Source organism: Phaethon aethereus (genome assembly GCF_964289735.1).
Source record: "Phaethon aethereus genome assembly, chromosome: 2".
Lineage (NCBI taxonomy): Eukaryota > Metazoa > Chordata > Aves > Phaethontiformes > Phaethontidae > Phaethon > Phaethon aethereus.
In genome coordinates, this window is record NC_138582.1 from 4,906,223 (window position 1) to 4,932,633 (window position 26,411).

Consider the following 26,411-nt stretch of genomic DNA (forward strand, 5'->3'; position numbering starts at 1 on the left):
AATCGCAGATCCGGCGAACTGAGACGCAAACACAACCGTCAGCGCCGCTGCCCAACCCGCGACGGGCAGGGCAGCCCTAACCAATGCCGCCGGGGAAGCGCTCTGCCAATCGCAGCGTAGCGAGGGATGATGGGAGCGTCGGCAGGGCGCGTATGGGCGTAGCAGCGTCACAGCGGCCGTGGCGCGGCGCAGCGCCGGCAGATTCGCACGGCCTGCGAGGGGCGCTGAGGCTGCCAGCCGCCCGCCTGCCCCCGCCTCCCTGCCCGCCTTCTCCAGCGCCGCTGCCGCCTCCTGCCCGCTGGGGCCACCGCGGCCCCCCCGGGGCTGGGCGGCCCCGCCGGGCCGCGGGAAGGGCCCTTCCCTCCCGGGTCGGGCAGGCGGCTTCTCCGCGGCTCTCCGCGCTCCAGAGCGGCGGTGCTGGGGTCTTCCACGGTAAAGGTGGTGTCTTCTCGTAGAGCTCTTTCCCTCCCCTGCTTCTTGTCAATAACAAAATAGTCATCAAGATACACAAGAGGGAGTATAGACTGTGAACTACAAAAAAAAGAGAAAATATAATACGGAATACTCATCAGAGCTGACACCCTTGGCATAATGATTGACCAAGAGGTTAATGTGGTGGGCAGGAGTGGCTGGGACCTGCTTGTTCTGTGTGTCCAGCCATGTCCCAGACCTTCGATGGAGATCAAAACTAACACCATTTATGCCGGAATATAGAATTGCCAATTTTTCACAGAATCATGGAATCATTAAGGTTGGAAAAGACCTTTAAGATCATCAAGTCCAACCATCAACCCAACACCACCATGCCCACTAAACCATGTCCTGAAGTGCCACGTCCACACATTTTTTGAACACTTCCAGTGATGGTGACTCCACCACCTCCCTGGGTAGCCTGTTCCAATGCTTGACCACTCTCTCCATAAAGAAATTTTTCCTAATAGTTAATCTAAACCTCAATCATTTTTGTTAATGTTCTCCCAAAAAAAGTCAATATGTACTGTGTTGTGGGTTTAATCACAGAATGTTATTTAGGGTGTTACTACTTGGCTAAATACACAATTTTCTGTAACGTGCATAAGTAAAAAAATTAAAAAGGATGTAGAATGAGCCATTTTTTGTGACCCTTCTCTTAGGGAAGTCTGCTACCTCCCTGGGGCCCGGGTTAGGGACACCACTAGGAAACTTCCTAAACAGGTACAGCCCTTGGACTATTAGCCACTACTGCTCTTCCATGTGGGTGGAGACGAAGCTCCAACTCATAGTCCAAGACTGATCAAAGAAGACGTCAGGACCTTGGGACGGTTGGTAAGGGCATCTGGAGCACAGGTTATTTTTTCCTCTCTCATTCCAGTTGCAAGCAGCGACATAGGAAGAAACAGATGGGCCCAGTCTATTAATACATGGCTCCATGACTGGTGTCACCGCCACAATTTCGGGTTTTTTGATAATTGGATGACCTACACAGCACCTGGCTTGCTGGCACCAGATGAGATTCACCTTTCTTAAAGGGGGAAGAGGGTCTTTGCTCATGAGCTAGTGGGGCTTATTGACAGGGCTTTGGACTAGACTTAGGCCAAGATGTATGATGTTTAATAAGGCCAAGTGCCAGGTCCTGCACTTCAATCACAACAATCCCACGCAATGCTACAGGCTTGGGGAGGAGTGGCTGGAGAGCTGCCCAGCGGAAAGGGACCTGGGGGTGCTGGTTGACAGCCAGCTGAGCATGAGCCGGCAGTGTGCCCAGGTGGCCAAGAAGGCCGACAGCGTCCTGGCCTGTATCAGAAATCGTGTGGCCAGCAGGAGTAGGGAAGGGATTGTGCCCCTGTAACTCAGCACTGGTGAGGCCGCACCTTGAAAACTGTGTCCAGTTTTGGGTCCCTCACTACAAGAAAGACATTGAGGTGCTGGAGCATGTCCAGAGAAGGGCAACAAAGCTGGTGAGGGGTCTGGAGAACAAGTCTCATGAGGAGCAGCTGAGGGAACTGGGGTTGTTCAGTCTGGAGAAGAGGAGGCTGAGAGGAGACCTCATCACTCTCTACAGCTACCTGAAAGGGGGTTGTGGTGAGATGGGTGTTGGTCTCTTCTCCCAAGTAACTAGCGATAGAATGAGAGGAAATAGTCTCAAGTTGCACCCAGGGAAGTTTAGACTGACTATTAGGGAAAATTTCTTTACTGAGAGGGTGATCAAACATTGGCACAGGCTGCCCAGGGAGGTGGTGGAGTCACCATCACTGCGAGTATTCAAAAAACGTGTAGACGTGGCGCTTCAGGATGTGGTTTAGGGGGCATGGTGGTATTGGGGTGATCGTTGGACTTAATGATCTTAAAGGTCTTTTCCAACCTTAATGATTCTGTGAAGGTGGAGGGGGATACTATCAGGCTCACCCATGACAGACAAGCCATGGGACAACATGCCAAGGTTAGAGGGACGGGGTGCTAGCGAGAGCCCTCAGCCTGTTGCTCTGAGATGTGCTGGCTACGCTGCAGCACACGTGAAGTCTTACAGAGATGAGCCAGGGGCTCGTGAGGTAATAGGGTACAACAGGGGAACACCACCAAAAGACCTCAGAGGAACTAAGGGGTGTTCCTCTAAAAAGGTGCCACGGCCGACAGCTCAGCTGAAATGTCTCTACAGCAATGCACGCAGCATGGGCAACAAAGAGGGGGAGTTGGAAGCCACCATGCTGCTGGAAAGCTACGACCTGGTTGCCATTACTGAAACTTGGTGGGACAAATCCCATGAGCGGAGTGCAGCTATTGACGGCTACAGGCTCTTCAGAAGGGACAGGCGACAAAGGAAGGGCAGAGGCATTGTCCTCTGTAGTCAAGAAATAGAGTGTGAAGAGCTTTCTCTGAAGAATAAGTCACGAGCAGGTTGAAAGCTTATGGGTGAGAATCAGGGACTGAGGCAACAAAGGAAATCTTGTGGTTGGTGTCTACTACAGGCTGCCCGATCAAGGGGAGTCTATTGATGAAACATTCCTACTCCAGCTACGGGCCCATGGAGCGCAGGGAGCTGATTCAAGACAGCCAGCATGGCTTCACCAAGGGCAAGTCCTGCCTGACCAACTTAGTGGCTTTCTATGATGGAGTGACCACAGCAGTGGGCAAGGGAAGAGCTACCCATATTGTCTATCTGGACTTCTGTAAGGCCTTTGACACGGTCCCCGACAACATCCTTCTCTCTAAATTGGAGAGATAAGGATTTGATAGGTGGACACTGTAGGGTGGATGAGGAATTGGTTGGATGGTCACATCTAGAGGGTAGTGGTCAACGGCTCAATATCCAGATAGAGATTGGTGATGAGTGGTGTCCCTCAGGGGTCCATATTGGCACCAGTACTCTTTAATATCTTTGTCAATGCCATAGACAGTAGGATCGAGTGCACCCTCAGCAAGTTTGCAGAGAACACCAAGCTGAGCGGTGCAGCTGACAAGCCTGAAGGACGGGGTGTCATCCAGAGAGACCTGGACAAGATCAATGAATGGGCCCATGTGAACCTCATGAGGTTCAACAAGGCCAAGGGCAGGGTCCTGCACCTGGGTCAGGGCAAGCCCTAGTATCAATACAGGCTGGGGGGTGAAGAGATGGAGAGCAGCCCTGCCAAGGACTTGGGGTCCTCGTGGATGAAAAGCTGGACTGGACATGAGCCAGCAATGTGCGCTCGCAGCCCAGAAGGCCAACCGTATTCTGGGCTGCATCCAAAGCAGCATGGCCAGCAGGTCGAGGGAAGCGATTCTGCTCTTCTACCGCGCTCTGGTGAGACCCCACCTGCAGTGCTGTGTCCAGCTCTGGTGCCCTCAGCACAGGAAAGACATGGACCTGTTGGAGCGTGTCCAGAGGAGGGCCACAAAAATGATCCAATGGATGGAACACCTCCGCTGTGAGGACAGGCTGAGAGAGTTGGGGTTGTTCAGCCTGGAGAAGAGAAGGCTCCAGGGAGACCTTGCTGCAGCTTTCCAGTACTTAAAGGGGGCTTCTAAGAAAGATGTGGACAGACTTTTTAGCAGGGCCTGTTGCAAAAGGACAAAGGGTCATGGTTTTAAACTAAAAGAGTGTAGATTTTGGCTAGATCTAAGGAAGAAATGTTTGACAATGAGGGTGGTGAAACCCTGTCCCAGGTTGCCCAGAGAGGTGGTAGATGCCCCGTGGCAACATTGCAGGTCAGGTTGGATGGGGCTCTGAGCAACCTGATCTAGTTGAAGATGTTCCTGCTTATGGCAGGGGGGTTGCACTAGATGACCTTTGAAGGTCCCTTCCAACCCAAATTGTTCTATGATTCTATGATAAATAAGTAAAATTTTCAGAAACAAGCTTGAACAAAATAATTCAAGGATTTACAAAAAGCCTGGAAGCTTAGAATCCTAAAATGACAATTTACTGTTACCAGCAAAGCATATCCAACAGCCTACTCTTGTAATTCTCCTTCATAAAAATCTGAGGCTTTATTACAGCATTAGAAGCAAAAACTGAGGTAAACAAGAGGGACTTGACCTCTTGTATACATCCCTTCCTCAGGATCAGAAACAACTCAAAGTTTCACTAAATGAATACTTGACGCTACTTACTGATGGAGATAATAAATGCAGAGTGTTGCAGCATTTAACTTGTGGGTGCTTAACCCTATTAATGGGGTCACCAGCTCTGAATTTAAACATTTACTTAAATTTTCTATACAAGGCACAGGGCAAATGTCTACATTTTTAGTACCTAACTCAAAGTAGCAAATAACTGCACCTTTCCTTAGGATGTAATATTCTGGAACCTCTGTCATTGTTAAGTGCTTGAAGATGGGATTTCACAAACAACTTGCATGAGCCTGCCTTGTCTGTCCCTTGCTCTAGTGTTGCCATGGCCTCCCATGAGAAAGCACTCAGAGCTGTGCCGATAAGTCTATGAGATGATCTCACTGAAAACTAGCAATATGAAAAGAAAAGATTCCTTTTCAAACAAATGAACTTGCCAGTGACAGTGGCCTGGGAAATGAGTAACAGAAGTGTGCAAACAAACAACAAAATTACAGGCTTAGTAGAGACCATTTGCTTATGAAGGAAGTTCATATATAGTGTATAACTGTTCCAAATATCAGGAAGCAGAAAGTGGAGTTTGTTCAAGGGCATCAGGATCTCAGAGTAACTGCTACTACAGCACCTCTGGAAATGTACAGATTGTCAACAGGCTAAGAAAACTGCAGGACACCCAAGATTTTCAAATAAGAAAGATTCCCTCCCAAGTGCATCCCCCACCAGATGACATTTGTATATGTGAGAAAGGAACTGAAGATTAGGCCAGCCCACATGAGGAGATGCTCAGATAGCTATTACTTTATGTCTAAAGGTACTGCCAGCTAAGAAACCCAGCAATGTTAGATTCAGCATCTGAAATGTCAACTCCACTGACAACATCCTGCATTAAACAGAAAATAACTTATTTTGCAGGATTTAAATACTGACCGTATATCGATTCTCTCTTCAGACAGTAGAGGACATCTAGCTTCACTGAACTTGCAGGTTCTCTGTATTCCAGCCGTTCCTGTTGCAGTGATCAGCATGTTTAGTGCTGTTGTACTGAAACGATACAATTAGGGACAGTATGCAAGCATTCCTATTCCTTGTGGATACGAAGAAAGGTGAATGATGGGGCCGAGCTTTTTCTATTCTGCCTTAGTGGTGAAAGTAGGAATAGAAATTTGTGGGGGTCCTAAAGCACAAGCAAGATAGGGATGGCAAAGTCTTGTACCTGTGACTTGAAAACAACATTTCAAAACATGAAACAACACGAGTTAAAAACTTAACCAGGTATAAGACCAGTAGGTAGGGAAGTCATTTGCGCACCCGCAAAGGAGAAGAGATACGACTGCTTGATGGATAAGGTAAAAAAATAAAGCAAGATTCCCTTAGCCTCTAAATTGGCTTTGTATTGCCCAGAATCACTTACATCTTCTGTATAGACACCATAGTCTAGACACCATCGTCTCCTAAAAGCAATCACTGTATGACAGTGAGAGGACTTAGAAGTAGATAAGTCATTTTAGGTTGTTTTTCTTACTACAGTCCACCTTAATCTCTGTACAGTTCCCTTTCTTTCTCTAGTAATTCATTATTTTTTTCTTGTTTAAACTCTTCAAATGGTCTAAATTGTTCCCTGGCCCTGGGAGGATCCTAATTTGGCTGTACAAGCCTATATCTCCTGGTTTTAGCAATTAGCCATGCTAATGAACTTCACATTGTTGATCATCAGCAACAGGGTAGGAAGGCCTACATAGGGATCTGGACAGGATGGATTGATGGGCTGAGGTCAACTGTATGAGGTTCAACAAGGCTCAGTGCCAGGTCCTGCACTTGGGTCACAACAACGCCATGCAATGCTGCAGGCTTGAGGAGGAGTGGCTGGAGAGCTGCCCAGCAGAAAGGGACCTGGGGCTGCTGGTTGACAGCCAGCTGAGCATGAGCCAGCAGTGTGCCCAGGTGGCCAAGAAGGCCAACAGCGTCCTGGCCTGTATCAGGAATAGTGTGGCCTGCAGGAGTAGGGAAGTGATCGTGCCCCAGTACTCAGCTCTGGTGCGGCCGCACCTCAAACACTGTGTCCAGTTTTGGGCCTCTCACTACAAGAAAGACATTGAGGTGCTGGAGTGTGTCCAAAGAAGGGCAATGAAGCTGGTGAGGGGTCTGGAGAACAAGTCTTATGAGGAGCGGCTGAGGGAACTGGGGTTGTTTAGTCTGGAGAAGAGGAGGCTGAGGGGAGACCTTATCACTCTCTACAACCTTGTAGCAAGGTGGCTGTTGGTCTCTTCTCCCAAGTAACTAGCAATAGAATGAGAGGAAACAGCCTCAAGTTGTGCCAGGGGAGGTTCAGATTGCGTATTAGGAAAAATTTCTTCACCGCAAGGGTTGTCAAGCATTGGAATGGGCTGCCCAGGGAAGTGGCTGAGTCACCATCCCTAGAGGTATTTAAAAGATGTGTAGATGTGTCACTTAGGGACATGGTTAAGTGGTGGATTTGGCAGTGTTAGGTTTACAGATGAACTCGGTCTTTTCTAACCTAAATGATTCTATGTTTCATGCCAACACCTTCACACAAAGGCAACAGGCTAAAGTCTTTCCGACTCTCAAGAGAGGGAAGGTCTTCGTAGATGATCAGGCTGCGCTGATTTTGTTTGAGTCACTGTTAATCTATTGTTAGCCAGAACAGTCATCCCCTCCTGCAAGTGTTTTCCAAATTTCTCTGCAGTTGCACCTACTGTGCCTTACTGAGTCTGGTGGGGTTGTTTTGGAATTTGACAGTACAGCTGTAGAACATTAAGTTGTTTTCTCCGAGTTTGTTCTTGAACAGTCTCAGGTACAATATTTGCTTCCCTTACCTTCTTTTTGGAAACTACTTTTCTCCCTAGCTGAGTTTTTGTTGGTTTTGGGTTTTTTTCCTGATAACTAGGTTATTACAACAAAGAACGGAGCTCTGTTTTTACTTAAAACTATAATAATGAGCATACCTAACATATCCCCAATAGGTGGTGCTGCATCTTTTTCATAGTGTTTAATTCTTGTATTGTTGGCCTTGATCACCTAGAAAAGTTAAGTCTTTCTTGAATGAACTGAAGTTAGTGATCTAATAATAACAACTACTTCGGGGTTTTTTTTTTTATAAATAAGTATTGCAATTCATTTGGCAAAAGAAATCAAGTGTGGCTTTGTTGCTTAGTAAGTAGGACAGTCATCTGGTTGTAGAAAGACAAAAATCAGGTTTTGGTCCCTCTACCATGGATTAATTGTATTTAAAACAGTAATTGTAAAATAATAAACAGTCCCTGGTGGAGAGGGAACCAGAACCCTCAAAGTCTTTGTAACCATGTGAACACATAAAACCATAGAGTTGTGGTCGTCTTTTGTTGTGATCCCACTCATTTTATATTCTCATGCAAGGCAGAACATAGAATATGTGAGGAGTCTAATGCACACACTCCAGGATAACATCTTTCTCCAAGGCTTTTGATAGTGTTTCCCACAGCCTCCTCCTAGAGAAACTAATGCATTACGGTCTAGACAAGTGGTCTGTGCTGTGGGAAACTGGCTGACAGGCTGCACCCAGAGGGTGATGCTAATAGCTCCTTTTCAAACTAGCAGCCTGTCACAAGTGGGGTCCCCCAGAGATTGATATTGAGCCCAACGCTGTTTCATACCTTCATACGTGCTCTGGATGATTGGATCAAGTGTACCCTGATGAAACCAAACGGAGTGGAGAAGTGGACTCTGGAAGGGAGAGCCACTCTTCAGGATGACCTGAATAGGCTGGAAGAGTGGGCTAACAAGAACTTTATAAAGTTCAGCAAGGACAAGCGTAAGGTCTTTCACCTGGGAAAACATAATCCAGGTGTGCAGCACAGGCTGGGATCTACCCGGCTGGGGAACAGCTCTGTGGAAAGGCATCTGGCGGTCCTGGTGGACAACAAGCTCAATGTGAGTGAACAGTGTGCTGCTGCGGCAAAGCAAGCCAACAGGATGCTGTGTTGCATCAACAAGGGCATCACCAGGAGAGACAAAGAAGTCATTATCCCACTCTACTCAGCACTTGCTAGGCCATGCCTGGAATACTGTGTTCACTTTTGGACCCTGCTATATAAAAAAGTTGAGGACCAGGCTGAAAAGGGTCCAGAGAAGGGCCACAAAGATGATCAAAGGACTGGGAAGCCTGGTGTATGAGGAAAGGCTGAGAGAACTGGGTTTGTTCAGCCTTGAGAAAAGAAGGCTTAGGGGAGACCTTTATCACCATGTTAGAGTATTTAAAGGGTGGCTACAAAGAAGATGGAGACTCCCTTTTGACAAGGAGTCACATGGAAAAGATGAGGCGTAATGGGTACAAGTTACTCCTGGATAGATTCCGACTGGACAGAAGAGGAAAATTTTTCACAATGAGAACAATCAGCCATTGGAATAATCTCTCCAGGGAAGTGGTGGATTCCCAAACATTGGACACTTTTGAGATTCACCTGGACAGGGTGCTGGGCCATCTTGTCTAGACCGTGTTTGTGCCAAGAAAGGTTGGACCAGATGATCCTTGAGGTCCCTGCCAACCTGGCATTCTATGATCTTAAAAGTTAGGCCAGTTGAGAGCTCAAAAATGTAAGCTTAAATCCCCTCAGAGTCAAGAATAAAATTGACATCTTTCTGCTCTGAGTAAAACTTTTTTCCACTGTGTCATTGTTATCAATGACTAAAAGACAGTTAACTGTGGGCTTTTTAAAGTTAATTTAGTTTAAGCAGGGAAGGGTTGTTACTTAGTGAGATCAACGTATGTTTTCTCATCAAAAGAAAAGCCGTATCGTTTGTCACTAGCCTATTTGTACATAAAATATTTTTCCCAGCTTGCTCCTGCTGATATAAATTATTTTTAAAAGCTGTTCCTAAATACCATCTTTGCTTCCAAAATTATTAAAAAATGCTCGGTTTTTCCAAAACCAATAATTCCTTCTTAGAGACATATCAGTTCTGAGAAATGTCAGCTTGAAATCCGGCAGTTATGATAGGTATTGTGTCCAACAGTCACTCAATTTTTTCTTTAAATAAACCTGATTTTAAGTGTTTAAGCAGTTCTTCTTATACTACTATACAATTATAAATATAACATATAAAGAGCATGTATAAAAGAATGCTTTTATAAAGCTTTCAAACCAAACCTTTTCAAAAACCAAGGTCTTTTTTTGGGTGAAATTGCCCAGGAAGACATAGTTACGTTTCACTGTGCTCTAAAACATCAATTGTCAGTGCCAGAAAGTATTAGAAATAAAGCAGGTAGCATGGTCCAAACTCAGTGTGCGTCCTATCACTTCAAGAACAGAGATAGAAGAGAGCTGTAACTCTCCTTTCCTCAGTAACACAGAAATGTGGGTAGAAGTGTGCAGCAGCATGAACATAGCCTGCAGGAACAGCAGGACTTCTACATGAGAAAACAGTGCTTAAATAAAACTATTTAACTAATTTATTATTTAACTGGTTGTGCAAGTCTGCAGTCATGTATACACAGCGATAAGCCCTTTTGTTTATGAAGTGCTAAATCCACAAAAATCAACTTTAAATCAATACGAGTATATTGCACTCTAGGATGTTCCAGGTATTAATTGCTGTTTTCAGGATCTCTGTTTTCCAGGGAATTTGTGAAATCAATTGCAGAGTATCCTGTGGAGCCTGAGAGAAGTGTGGGATATGGGTTTATTGTTTTGTGAAACCTCCCCTTATGTTTCACGTATCTTCTTGTAGCTTGTAATTTTCAAACTGCTAGCAGAATACCATAATCAACTTTTTTTGTTTTCTTTTGCAGTTGTGTGAGGTATCCGATGAAGTTCCATGTGGGTACATCCCTTCAGCATGCAAGCTTCACTGACTCTTGCTTTCAGAACAAGCATGATAGTATGCATAATGTTAGTGGGAGTTATCTTCCTAGTCAGAATGAAGAGATTTATTTAAATATAGTATCCAAAAAATTAGATGTCGATACAGGGACTGCATGCTTTCCCCCTGCCACCTCAGCATTTAGTACTATCTAATAAAGGAGAAAGGCCAAATTTGCCTCAGATAACTCTCTTCTGGCCCTTAGTTTGGGGGATTATCTCCTACCCTCCCCGTTTTCAGCCTCTAGTAAGGTTATATAGCATAAACCAGAAATTATTGGTGGTTGTGCAAAAATGTTACCCAACTCCTCACAGAGAGCAAAAGAGCAACCCGTTTGCCAGCTCCCTTGTTTATAATTTTGCTAGAGCTACTTGGCTTTTCTCTAGAACTAAAGTTGACCCATGATTTTTTCCTTTGTTTGCTTATAGTTACTGGTAAATCTTTAGTTTCCAGCAACATGAGGAGCTTGGAATGCAGACAAATCCAAAATCACTCCAGTGGAAGCTCCAGTGGTGACAATGGTTTCAGGACATTCAGGACAATGGTTTCACTTGAAGTGAAAGCTGAGCTGTTAATAGCAACTCTTGAATATCTACAAGTATGATCCAAAGGGAAGACTAAATAAATATATAGTTGATGTAACTTTAGAACAGTGAGATGTTTCTATACCACTTCAAGTATGAACTGATGAAGGAGGGTATGAACCTATGGTTTGATGAACCATACAAGCTGTATGTTTGCCTCGTCCTTTGGCAGATAGTATTTACTAAAGGAATTCAGTTGACTTTGAAGGGGCTTGACTGTCCTGGGATGAGAACTGCATTATTTTTTTTAAAGGCTTACACATCAAAATGGAACAGGTGAATGAAACTATGGATCATAGCTGCTATACTGTAATTCTGTAGGTAACACTTTCTGGTGGAAGCAAGCATCATGAACTTGCTCTTTGCTTCCTCATCAGAAGGATTTTTTTTCCTACTTTTTTTTTAGGATTTTTTTTCTACTTTCTTCTCCTGAAAGGAAGAGGTACCAATGAGGTGATTACAAAAGGATGACAGTTCCTGCAGGAATCATCATCACTGATATCCCGAGTCTCAGTACATCATACTGACCAATACTATGCCTCTTTCACATTATCACTAGTTGGTATTCCCCCATACTAGACTTTACATAAGTACAGCCAGAGATTATCTGGTTGTACAAGACAGTAACGTGCCACACCACAGTGAGGCTATAGATACAATTAAAAGTGGCTGTGGTAAGGTGTGAGATCCATGAGGTGACTGATCTGAAGTTTTCACAGCAGCGTTGCCTTTGTCTCATGGCGTGTTGAGGAGGAAGAAGTGAAACAATCAAATCTAATTTTCAAGTAAACAGGGCATTCAAGATCAAGCAGTGTGTGCAATATTGATGTCATTCCAGCATCCCTTTTAAACATGCATAACTAGGCAGATTGCTTTGAAGGAGAGGTAGTAGAGAGCTAGAGGCACTTAGCATTTTCCAAGGTCTCATTGAAAGACAGAGCAAGTCTCTAGCAGTCCTGGCTGCAAGCACACACTTTGTTTGACTGTTGATGTTGCACCTGCCTGAGGCAGAGGTTTGGTAAAAACAAGCCATGGTTCATCTTGGTGGGTGACTCCAGGGCCTAGAAAGGCTCCTGCTGGTTAGCCACAGCAGCAGCCTCTAAGAAGAGCAAAGCACAACGCGCGTGGGTACGGACGGCAGGGCTGGGGAAGAGCGGTTCAGTTCCAGTAGATGAAATTCGTGCGGGGGAGGAGAAGGAGGCGGCAGGAAGCCGGTCAGCTCCACTCGGCGGACTGGAGGCGGTGCGCGCGGATCTCGGCTCGGGCCCACCGCGCGGCTGGGCTGCGGGGAGCGGGGCCCCTCGGGCGGGCCGCCCGCCCCGCGGGCCGCGGGCAGGAGGGCGGGGGAGGCGGCAGCGGGCGGAGCGCCCCTTCCCCGTGACCTCCGCGGCTCCTCCCTTCTCCCCACCCACCTCCCCGCTCCTCAGTGCCGCCGAGTAACCTGGTTTCCCGGCGTCGGCCCGGCCCTCCTCCCTCTTTTCTTTTCTTTTTTTTTTTTTTTTTTTTTCCTTTCCCCTTTTCTTTTCCTCCCTCCACCCCTTCCTCCTCGTCCTCCTCCTCCCCCTTCCCCGACAGGGTAGCCGGGGCTCGGGCTCGCTCCCTCCCCCTCTTCCCTCCCCTCGAGCTGCCGCCGCGGTAGGGACCTGGAGAGAGGCGCCGCCTCCGCCGCCGCACACGGAGACATGTACCCGGGAGCCACCGCCGCCGGACCCGGTGAGGCTTCGGCCGGTTTTGTTTCCCTCCTCCGGGGCCTCCCCGGAGCCGCCGGAACGACTTTCTCTCGGGGCGGCGGGGTTGAGTTCGGCGGCTGTACGTGTGCGCGGTGTGTGTGCGTGTGCGGTGAGCTGAGGCGGGTGACCGCTGGCGCACGAGGCAGGCTGTCAGCGCGGGCGGCGGCACGAGCCCCCTCTGCGGCCAACTCTTCCCCCCCACACCTCCCCTCCACAGCCCCAGCGCCGCGAGACGGGGGGTGGCGCGAGGGGCCAACGGCCCGCCGCGAGACGAGGAGGAGAACGGACACGGACCCTGCGCGAGCGCGCCCCCCCATGTCTCCCCCCGCCCCGCCTCGGGCCTGGCTGGAGCCGCTGAGGCCGCGGCCGGCTGCGTTCCCGGGGGAAGGAGGGGTCAGCCCGCTGCCGCCACCTCGGGGAGGGCGGCGAGCGAGCCTGCGTGTCCGGAGGCCCTTTTTAGGGGAGGGTCGCCTTCCCCTGCCCTCCTCTCCCCTCCCTCTGCCGCGGCGGGAGGCTGGCCCCGGCCTGAAGTGGGGGGAGGCGAGCCCCGAGGCGGCGGGGAAGGAGGGGCGGGCGGAGAGGGGCGAAGCGAGGGGGGGGCTATTCCCCTCTTCTTGGGCGAGAGGTCCCTTCACGCGGCTCTGGTAGCCGCTGCGGCGGCTGCTGGGGCGGTGGGAGACGGCAGAGATCCCCGTTCCCCTTCCCGGCCCGCCGCCGCTCCGTCCCCGGGGTGTCCCCATGGCTGTGCGCTACGTGCTGCCTTCCTCAGGCCAGCGCTGGGCTGTTCCTGCCAACTCAGCCTCCTGGTGGCAGCGCGGTATGGACTGGGGTCTCCATTTCCTCCCTCCCAGATCCTCCTGGGCTAGCCTGGGATACCCGTCTGCACAGAAGTTGAGGCTGCCGTGGCCGTGTTTCGCTAACAGCGCGTTTGTCAACGGCTGTGCTGTGCTAGTTTGTGTTGTTTAGATGTAGATAAACCGTATCCAGATGTTGGGTAGGGCTGGGAGAGGTTATCGGCTTCATTAGATGACTTTAGGTTCTGTCGTGTAATGAAATCTGGGGGCAAAGGAAAGATGAATGTGGAGAGAAGAAAGGTTACCAACTCGCTCGGGGATGTTTATTATTGTTTAGGGGAAAGGTAGGTTAATACTGTGGGAGTTTGTGCAGTTAATATGGGACTTTCTAGTGTTGTGCTGTTTCTGTGGTAAGGATTCTTTTCTAATTTAGAAACTATGATGGTTGGGTGACTGGAACCTAGTTTTCTTATAGAAAAGTTTCAAAATAAGTGGAACTTTATTTTATATTACTGTTCTCAACAGCATTGCATAGAATCTTTTCCCTTAAGGGGATAATCTAGCAAAGAATAGCGTAGTGGAATATAGGACTTGTAGCTGAGATGCATTTTACTGCTGCTCTTACAAATGCTTCTACTGTAAGCGCATTCACATCTTAGGATCCACAGTTAGGTGTTGACTTATTTTTTTTTTATCTGATTTCAGTCTCTTGAAGGGACAAGGATCAAGAAAGACAATCTGGATAATTGTTTTCTTCTTAGAGTACAGCTCCTTTGTTTTTACTTTCTTGCTTTTCTTTCTACAGTGCTTGAAGGCTTTTAGTAGACACACCAGGAAGATAGGTCTCTGCATCTGTGTGTATCCAGACTGATGTTCAAGATTTTGGTTTCATGTATAAACATAATTTGCACATTTCAGTACCAGTAACTGTGCATAACTATTGATTTAATCATTTGGTGGCTTCTAGTGTTGGGTTCTCGTTCAGGTGTGGGTATACTTTCAGCTTACAGGTATTCATGGTGCTCAAATTGTCCTGTTGTTGCTAAGGCTGTTATGTTCGTGTCCTATTGATACATGTTTTTTGATGCTGTGTGTAAGGAGCTAAATAATTGAAAATATTGCCAGTGTATGGGCTGAGAGTAGTTTTTATATGTAGGAGTCTCTTTACATTCCTTCATTTGCTCTCTGTCTGATCTGTCATTCTTCCTTTCACTCAGAATGATTTTTACTTCCATGGCACCAGCATTGGTGGCTGTCCTTTCCCATCAGGGACCCATGTTCAGTGCGGTAAGGGTATTTTCCCTTGCCAGAACAACCCTCTCTTCACCTTGGGCCCTTGATAGAACAAATGCTGTATTTTTACCGAGTCCTAGGCTGCTATATGTTATTGGTGTGTGTCTCGGGATCCTGCTGTTCTGCTCCCCTTAAGCCAAGCTCATCTTCTGTCTTGTTTACTTCCTAGTTTATCTCTGTGGCTCAGCCCTTTCCCCCTGTGCAGAGCTGAGCAGTGTCGGTGTGTGCGCTGGGGTATGAGCTGTGAGTTGTTGTCCACATCGTGAAGCTCTGTGTTTCCTTCCTGTGAAATGATCCACAGAGAGCCTTAGCACAGTGGCCCTCTAGCAGTCCGAACAGCTTCCTGCTCCACACCCCATCGTAAGGCAGGGTACTTGAGTTTTTTAAGAAAGCGTGGCTGCGCTGTGAACAAGTCTGGAAATGGGGACTATCAGCAGGATGCTTAGTTGCCTTGTGTAAGACTACATGTGGCCTGTGAGCGCCAGTGAAAGTCCCCTTCCATATGTTAATCTGATACCTATAAAATGAATGTATGCTGGAATCCTGTTCCTAGGAGTGAGCAAGGAATGTGGTTTACAACCATTCACAGAGCCGCAGCTGCTGTGAATGTACAAGAACTCCAGCCTCTACATGTCTGTCAGCACATCCTTGACACCGCGTAAATGCTCCATTCGTATCTCCTATAACTTAGATCTTGCCGCCGTTTGCTTCTCCAAACGTTGCTGATGCGTACAAGCTACTTTGCTCTTCTAGCTTCCGTCACCAAACTGGACACCGCAGCCAACCCTGTTCTGATGGTGCCTGTGGTGCTGGCCTCCTGCCAATGTAATCGCTCAATTTGCCACAGGGTTTGCTATTTTAATCTTAATTCTTTTTCTGGAAACAGTATAAAGCAAGTTAGGAGGCCATATCTGACTAATTTCAAACAATTGCTGCCGAACACGGAAACTTTGTTCAAACATGCTGTTACATCGGGAGTAAGATGTTTTTTTTTATACAAGAGTGGGATATCATGAAATCACCATTTTCATGCTTAAGAAACCTATGATCCCTGTTCCTTTTTCCCAAATACTGTTTGAGTTCTTGACTTGAATTTGCTGAAACACTGCACGTGTGCACTTTCTTTGCCTTCAAAAACTGTGAAAAGTAAAAAATCTGAAAATATGAGAGAATTTTTTTTTCTTTTTTAAGAAAAGTTTGATACTGCTACATTTTGGTATATATTTTTCCAGAAGGACAGGAAAATGTTAAAGTGACAAAAATACCATCATTCAGTTTCAAGAATTGATTAAAACTTGCTTAAACTTCTCTAACGTACACTGCTTGGTGTTTGTGTATTTATAAATTCTAAACTTCACATGCTATAGATTCTCTTTTTATTCTTTGAAAGAATATTTGATTTTTGCCGGCTACTCAAGGTCTTAATTTATTTTTTGTTGAAGCAGCAGTTGTCTGAAAAAGAGTGTCTTCATGAAGGGGGTTATGGCTTTGAATGTAAAATAGAACCTTTTTTTCCCTAGCACAAGAAACAACTTTCAGCCCTCTATCGCACTAGTGAAACTAAGGTTATTTTCTCACTTGTCGTTTAGTTGTAAGTTACCTCTTTCAAATTCTTAATAGACTGTTGAAACTTTTAAGTCTTTCCTGTCATTTTTCAGTGCGTCTACTTGTTTTTAACTCCCATATATTTTCTTGAAGATATGCAATGGCTGGACATTGATTTTCTTTAGGACTCTAGTCCTAAAATGTGGGGCAGGGAAGGGTGTGCTCATGCCTTACTTGGGTGGTAGAAATGGCAACATCTTCATCTTGTGGAATTTAACTCCACCAGCATCCTCTTAGCTCGCGCCCCAGTAGCAGCCAGAACTCTTGTGTACCTCCTGTCCAAAGATCTGCCCTTCTCCTCTTAGAAAGGCTTTTTGTATTCTTTTGGGGATGGATCTGGACCTGCCTTTACTGTGCTAGCTTTTCTGGTATCACAGAGTTGCCCAGTTTCTTTGGCTTAATTTTAGACAGTAAATTATGTCAAAATTCATTGTAAGCTGCTGTATGTAGAAGAGGAAATGAGAACTTAAAGGAAGAGAGCTGAAGCTGTACATTTTGTGTGAGAATTTTTCCTTAAATTATATTTTATTTGACAATGTTACAACCTACAAAGCAGTGTAACTTTTTCAAGTGTATTGTTGTCAGGGCCAGTATATTTTCTTAAGGAAGAAAAAGATTGCATATTATTATGGTGCTTTAGCTAGCTGTGTAGTCTGAAGGTGGCTTGAAGATGAGGTAATAATTTGATTAAAAGGTAATTTATGTTGTCATATGTGTGAACCAAACTTTCCCCTTCCCTTACTGAATTGCAGTATACTATTTGCTATACGAAGGGTGAAACATTTTTTTGCAGCAGCGATTCCCGTACTGACTCTGCAGTTACATGGCATTTTGTATTCTTATTTTTCTTTTGTCTTGAAATTTTTCATTTTTGCAGAATCATTGTGTACTCATATATACTTAGTGGTGTGTTGTAGATAGAAAGAGTACAGAGGAACAGCCAAACCTTCTTGACGTCCAGGGAAGTAGCACTTTGACAATTTGTACCCTCTCCTGTACTGCTATCACCACCAGTCTTCCTCTATTCCACAGAAGGGTGGGAAAGGTAGTTAAATGCTTTAAGTCTGTAAGGGAAAATATATCTTAGACTTATCATATGATGGTCTGTTCTGTTACCCGCTTTGAATGGTATAGGAGGGAAAGATTTTTCCATTTCCGAAAACAGCCCTTCAAAATACTTTCGGCCTTCCAGAAATTGCAGGGATCAAGTCGATGAACGCAGTAAACTTCTAACTCCTGAACTGGCTTTGCAAACATACACAGTTCTAACTAATTAGGAACTTTACATGCCTAATGAAAGTCTTGTTCATGTCGGCTAAGCATGTGCTGACAATAGCTTTACAAAACTTGTAAGACTTGTCAAAATTTTGTTGTGTGTTGCCTCCCTTATTTCAAGTTTTAGTGGAATACTTGGTCATATTTTTAGTGACAGAATTTCTAATACTCAGACTACCAGAGAATATTATTAAATTTGAAAATTAAGAAAAGTCAACCTCCAGTATCTTATTTTTGGTAAGTTACAAACTAGAAAAAAATCGCTGGTGGAAAATATTACGTAGTTTTAACTGTAGTAGCTGTGGGTAGGGAGCTGTTCCATGCATTGTCCAGTTAATTTGCTTTAGGATCCTGCATCCTTTCTGATGTACACATAAAGCAGCCCACTAGAAGGTAAAGTATCTCTTATTCTGTCGACTAGGGAAGTGCAGCACTTTACAACTCAGTGCAAGGGGGTTTTTTTGTTCACATTTATTGTAATACTAAAGCTGAACTTAAACATTTTCTTACATGTTTTATGCTGTCAAAATTGGGAAAAGTAAAAGATAGACCTGAATAGCATCATCCCCAGAATAGACCAGACTTGCATGGTGTATCTCATGTCTTGTAATTCATTAGTACACCGTTCTCTTTGGTAGCCATTTCTAAGATGCAGCGCTTCAAAGAGACTTTTTAGTACTGTCCAGGAGGTGTTTTTATAACCCTCAGATGGAGGTTATGCCCATGTTTTTGTATGCTCATGACCGTTTTCATAGGTGGTATCTTGGTAGCATGTCCAAAGAAGGGCAACGAAGCTGGTGAGGGGTCTGGAGCACAAGTCTTATGAGGAGCGGCTGTGGGAACTGGGGTTGTTCAGTCTGGAGAAGAGGAGGCTGGGGGGAGACCGTATCGCTCTCTACAACTACCTGAAAGGGGGTTGTGGTGAGATGGGTGTTGGTCCCTTCTCCCAAGGAACTAGCAATAGGATGAGAGGAAATGGCCTCAAGTTGCACCAGGGGAGGTTTAGATTAGATATTAGGGAAAAGTTTCTTTATGGAGAGAGTGGTCAAACGTTGGAACAGGCTGCCCAGGGAGGTGGTGGAGTCACCATCATTGGAAGTATTCAAAAAATGTGTGGATCTGGCATTTTGGGATATGGTTTAGTGGGCATGGTGGTGTTGGGTTGATGGTGGGACTTGATGATCTTAAAGGTCCTTTCCAACCTTAGTGATTCTGTGATCTTTCACTGTGTTTAGTGAGTGCTGTATGATAGCACAATTCACTTTAACTTCTCCATTTTAATTTGTTTTGCTTTTACTATTCTCTTTTCAGAGTAAACTTAGTGCTTTTAAATAAAAAATTTTAGTCTGGGTGTTATTTCATCTGTGTCTAGTTCCTCTTTGCATTTTGTATTAAGGAAAAATATTTATCCTAAATATCCCTATTGCTTTGCTGTAGCTGTGGAGCCATGTGGTACCCGGTGACCAGGCTTTCTAGAAAGAAAAGTTTTGGGGTTTTTTTATTTTTTAAACTGTATGACTTCACAAAACTGGACGCAGCTAATGTAGAAGTGGACTGTTGATTTAGATGGGGAGGTACTGTTGATAATGACATAATCCAGTCAGTCCAAATCTTGCTTTGATGTTTTTCTCTCTTGCTGCCATCAGTGTTGCCTTTTGAATTCAGTTCTCATTGAGCTGTCCACAGTGCTGCCAAATTTTGTTTGTGTTTGGGTTGTGAAACAGATTTTTTTTTTTTTTTTTTTTTTTTAAAATCACAGACGTGGTGACAGTAGTTCATTCTCTCCTGTTGTAATTTGTCGTCTTCTATTTTTTGCCAGTGCTGCTCAGTTGTGTCTTGTTTTTGTTGCAGGTTTTAGTCTTCATTCGACCTTCATTAAACAGGCAACTGAAAAACAAAACTCTTTCTTGCCAAAAGTAGATTTAAAAGCTGTCTATGTGTAGTTTTACATTCATCTTAAACTACCCTAATCTAGCCCTGCTGCAGAAAGAAATGGTCATGCAGGCGTTAGTGTGGGAGGCTGCCTTGTGCACTGTTGGGCAGACCGATCCCAACTAAAACCAAGTCCTTTTCATTCCTTGCCCTTGTGCCCCCTCCTAGTTAGTTTTAGCGGCTTTGCTTCTCTGCAGGAACGCTCAGGATATCACTAGTTTTGGGATCATAGACTGAACAGCTGCGTGAAGGCAGGATTTCTCTTTCAGTGCTAGATCTATCTCATACCAGCCTAAGTTGTATGTGAGCTTATTATGGCCTGAAGTGAAGATGTTAAGACCTGGGTGCCAGCGTTAATATGTGCGGTGACAGCTCTGTAGTCATGAAGGTCTGTGAGAGAAGTGTTAAAATATTTAACTTTTCAGAGGTACAGAATAACTACATACATCTGCACTGTTTTGGGCTCCACGTATCTTTCCTAACAGCTCTTCTGGCAGCAACCTGATTACATTCCCTTGCTTTATAAATCAGAACAAGGAGAATATGCTAGATGTTAACTCTTTCACCTGTGTGAAGAGTTAAATCTCTTAACACATAATTCCATAAAATATCTGTAAGTCTGAAGACACTGTGTTTAAACAGTATGTGAATTTTTTGTCTCATTATGTCACTTCAAGCCTGTATTGGGGTGTGACTGAAACAAGGGGTCTGCAGAGCAAAAATCAAGTCTCCAGTCTTTTGAAGAATAAACTAATTTTAGCATGTCATCTGGAGGAGCTTGAAAATATGCTTTTGAAGCTATGTTGGTTTTACAGTGCAGATTTGCATATAGGGAATCAAACTGATGATTTTTTTTTATGTAGTCTAGAGAAAAAAAGGTAACTTTCTTCTGGTCAGATGAGGAGCTGACTTAGCAGGCACTGTTGGATACCCTGGGTGGCTCTGTTTGAGCTGCTAATACCACAGATTGGATCTTTAGAACTTTTTGTCGTAGTGGTGCTTTTTTTGTATTCTTAGTTTGGTCATGAAAATTATGTTAGAGCTTATTAATGTGAGAAAATAATGAAATTTAAATTTTAATTTAGTAGTAGGAAGTGTGTGGATGTGCTAGTTTTGATTTATTTTAAATAAGCCAATTTTAGAAGAATTCCCAAGAGGGGAGGTTTCACTGGCTTAGCTAGATCAATCTAAAAATTGTTTGAAGTTAAACTTGTCATGTAGATGAACAAGGCTTTAAAACATAATTATTACTGGGGCCTCGTTATATACCTTCTGAAACTCGTTTAGCAAGTGTTTACTATAAAAGGGCAGGCGCCTATTCATATGGAGGGTAAATTCCTATCTAAATGTTTCTGTGTTCTTGGCTTTGCTTTTCCTTTGATAATGAACTTATTTCATTGTCCTTTCATACAGCTTGTGGTTTGCAGTGAATGCTCCCTTTCTAATGTTTTTTGGTTTTTGTTTTTTTTTAATCAATCCCTCTGGTTGTGCTCTCTTGCCCCATCATACTCCTCCATCATTTTTGAAATCTTTGTTTGCTTCCATGTGGAGGACAAGTCTGAGGATGTCGGGAGAGCAGGGGTTTTCTTGTTTGCACTTTTTAACTGCTGGTGAAATACAAGGTTTCTCAGCAGTAGTACATGTCAACTTCAGCTCTTCTGACTTGAATATTTCATATGAGAAAGCTCATGAGAGACATAGATTTAAAAAGAAAACCCAAAAAACCACCAACCCTCCAAACCACAGGGGAGAAAAAAAAAAAGAGACCCAAGTTCAGGTAGAGAATGACAATACAGAGGAATGAACGTCGCTGTGAACCAGTATGTTTCTTTCTGGGAAGAGCTTCAGTGTTTAATGAGGGAATGCTTAGGAATAATTCTTACAGATTCAGAATATTTGCATAAGGGTGTGTTGTTTAAAAAGCGAAAGCTTCATTCAGAAGGAGGAAACTGCCCACCAGGCAAGGAAGTAGACCTTTATTGTTTGGGTCTTGTTGTGTGATTAGAATACAGCAGTGGTAATTTTTTTTTTTTCCTAATTGTTTCTGACTTGCAAATCCCCTTTAATGTAAAATTTCAATGGAGGTATAGACCTCTCTGTAGGAAACTTGCATGTGCCTTTTTTTTTTTAATTTACCTTTCACAGAATCCGTAAAATAATGCACAGGAAATCTACAGGACTAGATGCCACATGGAGTAAAGTTTTAATAGTGACACTGCAGGAGAAAATTAATTATTTCCAGACAAAAAAATCTCTGGTCATTTGGGTGCCCCTAGGGTAAGATGCCATCGTTTGTGGTCTCCTCCCATGTTGTTGCCATCATGACTGGGGTGGCACATTGCCGCAGCTGAGTTTTGGTTTGTATCAACTTAATATGAGAACTTAAGTTGCTTACAAGAAGCAGGTGGAGGGAAAAACATGCTACTACATAATAGGAAAAAATATTCTCATAGGGGAGCTCTTCTGAAAGCCTACACTCTTGTCATATCTCAGTTACTCCATTATTTTGAACCTGCATTTTACCCTTCTTTACAGCCATGATGAAAACCACAGCCCTGTCTCTTGAAACCGCATTAGATACTATTGGATCTCTTGCATGTTAAAGATGCTCCTACAGCTGCTCTCACTATCTAAACCGATAAAATAAAGCATAACCTCAGCTCCTAACTGTGACTTCTCTATTTTGAAACTAAGCCACAGGAGTGTTCATGTTTTTGTAGATTAATCCAGTGTGGGTTTGGGGAAAGATTTCTTTTTCAAGGAAGGCATGGCTGCTGCTTAGTTACAGCTCCAACAGTTGAGTTTTGTAAATCAAAAAATATTTTAGGTATGAGAGAACTTAAAATTTTTATTTTTAGATTTTACACAAAAATACTGCTAGGCAAAGTCTGTGGGACTATGAATGTGCTTGCAAAGGTACAGCGCAAAATACGACCATCCTAGCTTATTTCTTTAATAAGCCAAGGACAAATTATTTCTGTGTTTCATTAAATTGTATACAATGTGAATACCAGAGGGAATGGGGATCTGGGGCCTATGTGGCACCAGTTTCCAGCTGATGAGGCACAGCACACTAGAAAGAAGTGCCAGCGGCAACAGGGTAAAGCCCAAGCCATTAGAGCTCGTTAAGCTTAGTGGAGCTTGTGTGCATGTAGACACTAATGTCTCTAATAATATAGAAGGCCAGAGGAGAGGCATGGGATGTAATAGCAAGGGATCTGGAAGGAGAAGGAGGAGAAGGAAAAGGTGCTGGTAGAAAGGTTGGTGGCAACATTGTGCTGAGAACTACAACTGTGGTTCAGGTGACTTAATCTATGCAGTGTCTGCTCGTGAACTGTAATAGAGACCCGTCCTTACTATTTCTAAGGGGAAAAAAAAAATTATGAAATACCGAGATCTTGAGTCATAGAGGTAATGGAGTGTCATAGTGAGGTGTACAGTACTAATGGTGTTGTTTGACGGTCGGTTGTGTGTGCAAAGGTGTGGAAGTACTTAATGTGGGGCGGTTTGCGGTGAAGTACCCCTCGCTGAGCTCAGTTCTGTGCCTGGTGCTATCTGCAGTGACTGAGCTCTCCTTGGGACTAAATGCACGTGCTTGTTCATCTGATATTAGCACCAAGTAGTTTGATGGAAACTTCAGTCTGTACATTGAAGTAAATATCATTGGAAGAGTCAGTAATGATGGATAAATTGCACTTTACCAGGCTACTAGTGACTTAAAATTATAAATGGATTGTGGCCTATGTTGTTTCATACATACCTATATGGCCAGCTAATACAGAAGAAGGGGGAGCCACATTGCTTTGCTAACCTAAATGCAATATTTCAGCAAACAAGGGGTAAGGAAATGTTAATGTGGGATGAAGAATACAGATTTTCTAGTCTTGCCTTCTATAGGGAAGAAGCAGCATGAAGGGAGGTATAGATGCTAGTGGGTGTTTATTCCCCTCGTAGAAGATGTGTATATTCACTACACAGGCCTTTTGGAGTGGCAAAGAACAGGGATTATACTGAATGAAGGCATTGCTCTTTATGAATGCAGAAAATACTATTACATTCTTTATTTTAAATGGTTAGAAAAAGCATCTGGAATTAGTTCAGCATCATTTTCTGAGGTATGAAAAAGTGAATGAGTCATTACAGTCAAGTGTGATGTATAGCACTAAGAATGTTCTCCATTTCCCCCTTCATCGAGCAGAGGTTTGCCTGAAGATGGTGTTACTTTGTGAATTCAAACTACATTTAAGGGTTGCTGATTTGTGGGTAAACCATAAGCATCCCTGCCATTGTTTGGATGAAAAATCCACGATTTGGATGACCTAATTCAACATTGCACTTCATAATTAAAAGCATTTCTCTGCATCCCTTAAGAAGGTTTTCAGGAGTATTTTGTACAATTTTGTGTACAGGGATTGGTTAAGCCAACTGGCTTATTAACAGTAAGGATAGATGTTTTATGCTCTGTACGTTCCTTGTGTGGTCTGATGGTGCTCTTCTGCCACTTGCCCCACTTGCAGGTGGCCAGTAGAGTGGTGAGAACCAGCTTGTTAGTATTTGAAAATTTGGAGGATAACTTCAAAGGTCTAGGCTTGAAGGAGAATGTGGGAGGGGGAAAAAGAAAAAAGATTACTAACACTTGGTGTCTTTTGCTAGTTGACATTGTCCAGAAGAAGCCTGTGGGCTAGAAAGAACCATTCTTTGTTTCTTGCCTGTTGCTTTCTGCTGGAGCATAGATCTCTTCCTCTTTGGTTCTCTGGCATTTTGTTCTTGTAGTCTTTCACGTACTCTTATTTGAAACATCGTCATAACTTACAAAGCAAGTGGGACTGATGTCTTGTTTCTCCCTTTCATCTCTGACTGCAACACCCACTCACACCATTAAAGTCTGGGAGTGATTCTGGTCTCTGTGGACCGTATCTCTTCACAATGCCAGAAATTACCACGTCCCTGTCTTACAGGGGTCAAAAAGTAACCAGCATACCAAGGCAGCTATAGACCTGTAACCGATTCTGTAATCCAGAAAAAAATAATCATAGAATGGTTTGGGTTGAAAGGGGCCTTTAAATATCATGTAGTCCAACCCTCCCTGCCATGGGCAGGGACATCTTTCACTAGGTAAAAGGGTTTGACTTGGGAATTAATGTTGCTTGAATTCTTTTGCAGTGTGACAATTATTGCATAAAAATAATGTCTAGATTAGGTCTGCTGAACATAATGAGATTCTAGGTTTGAAGGCAGGCATCTAACACTTTGACTCATTGTTAAGGTTTTTGATTTTGTACTACAATGCAAAGAAATTAGAAGCAATCTGGCAGAGTGGGATCCCTAAACTTCTCAGTAGTCATAGGTGGGGTTTAAAATATGACCAAATATGAGGACAGCTCCTTCGTTTTTGCTCGTCGGTACCAAAGCAGCCCTAGCTCTGATAGCCCACCTCGACATACACAACATGCTGTTAGAAAGTGTGTTAGACAGCAAGTGGTTAAAGGAGTTCCAAGTAGTCTTAGATGTACTTTATTTGTATGAAAAAGCTAAGAACTGTTTTTCCGTTTTTGGCTCTTTACCTGTTTCTAATCTTCCAGATGCTTATGAGGTTATTTGCCATGTTGCGCTAGAACGTACTGTTTTTCTAGAAGGTGCAGAAAACCTCATAAAATCTGGCAATTGCATGCTAGTAAAGACCCTTCGATAGTTGATATTTATCAAGATAATGCTGTAAATATATTAGATTCAAATGAAGTTCTGATTGCATCATCTCTTCTTCTGCTTACCTCCAGCACTTTCCTCGTGGTTTGTTGAATTCTTGAGGATAATAGATTAAGTCTTGGAGAGATACAGATTTGATGGGTGGACACTGTGGAGTGGATGAGGAATTGGTTGGGTGGTCACATCCAGAGGGTAGTGGTCAACGGCTCAATGTCCAGATGGAGATTGCTGATGAGTGGTGTCTCTCAGGAGTCCGTACTGGCACCAGTACTCTTTAATATCTTCATCAATGCCATAGACAGTGGGATCGAGTGCACCCTCAGCAAGCTGCAGACGACACCAAGCTGAGTGGTGCAGCTGACTCGCCTGAGGGACAGGATGCCATCCAGGGGGACCTGGACAATGCTCAAGGAATGGGCCCGTGTGAACCTCATTGAGGTTCAGCAAGGCGAAGTGCAAGGCCAAGGGCACCTGGGTCGGGGCAATCCCCAGTATCAGTACAGACTGGGGGATGAAGGGATGGAGAGCAACTCTGCCGAGAAGGGCTTGGGGTCCTGGTAGATGAAGAGCTGGACATGAGCCGGCAATGTGCGCCCACAGCCCAGAAGGCCAACAGTGTCCTGGGCTGCACCCAAAGCAGCGTGGCCAGCAGGGCGAGGGAGGGGATTCTGCCCCTCTACTCCACTTCGGTAAGACCCCACCTGCAGTGCTGCATCCAGCTCTGGAGCCCTCAGCACAGGAGAGACATGGACCTTTTGGAGCGGGTCCAGAGGAGGTCACAGAAATGTCAGAGGGATGGAACAGCTCTGCTGCGAGGACAGGCTGAGAGAGTTGGTGTTGTTCAGCCTGGAGAAGAGAAGGCTCTGGGGAGGCCTTGTTGCAGCCTGCCGAGTACTTAAAGGGGGTTTATGTGAAAGGTAGGGACAGACTTTTTAGTAGGGCCTGTTGCGAAAGGACAAGGGGTAATGGTTTTAAACTAAAAGAGTGTAGATTTTGGCTAGATCTAAGGAAGAAATGTTTGACAATGAGGGTGGTGAAACCCTGGCCCAGGTTGCCCAGAGAGGTGGTGGATGCCCCACCCCTGGCAACGTTCCAGGTCAGGTTGGACG

At 44.6% G+C, this 26,411-nt stretch overlaps 1 protein-coding gene across 1 annotated transcript in view; it reads left to right on the top strand.

The window, feature by feature from the left end:
• Positions 1-11,948: 11,948 nt before the first annotated feature.
• AGO2 (argonaute RISC catalytic component 2) overlaps positions 11,949-26,411 on the top strand; it is a 55,474-nt gene continuing 41,011 nt past the window's right edge. The window contains exon 1 of the mRNA XM_081996825.1: positions 11,949-12,680. Coding sequence (XP_081852951.1) covers positions 12,650-12,680 — 31 coding nt within the window. The 5' untranslated portion in view covers positions 11,949-12,649. The remainder of the gene's footprint in view (positions 12,681-26,411) is intronic.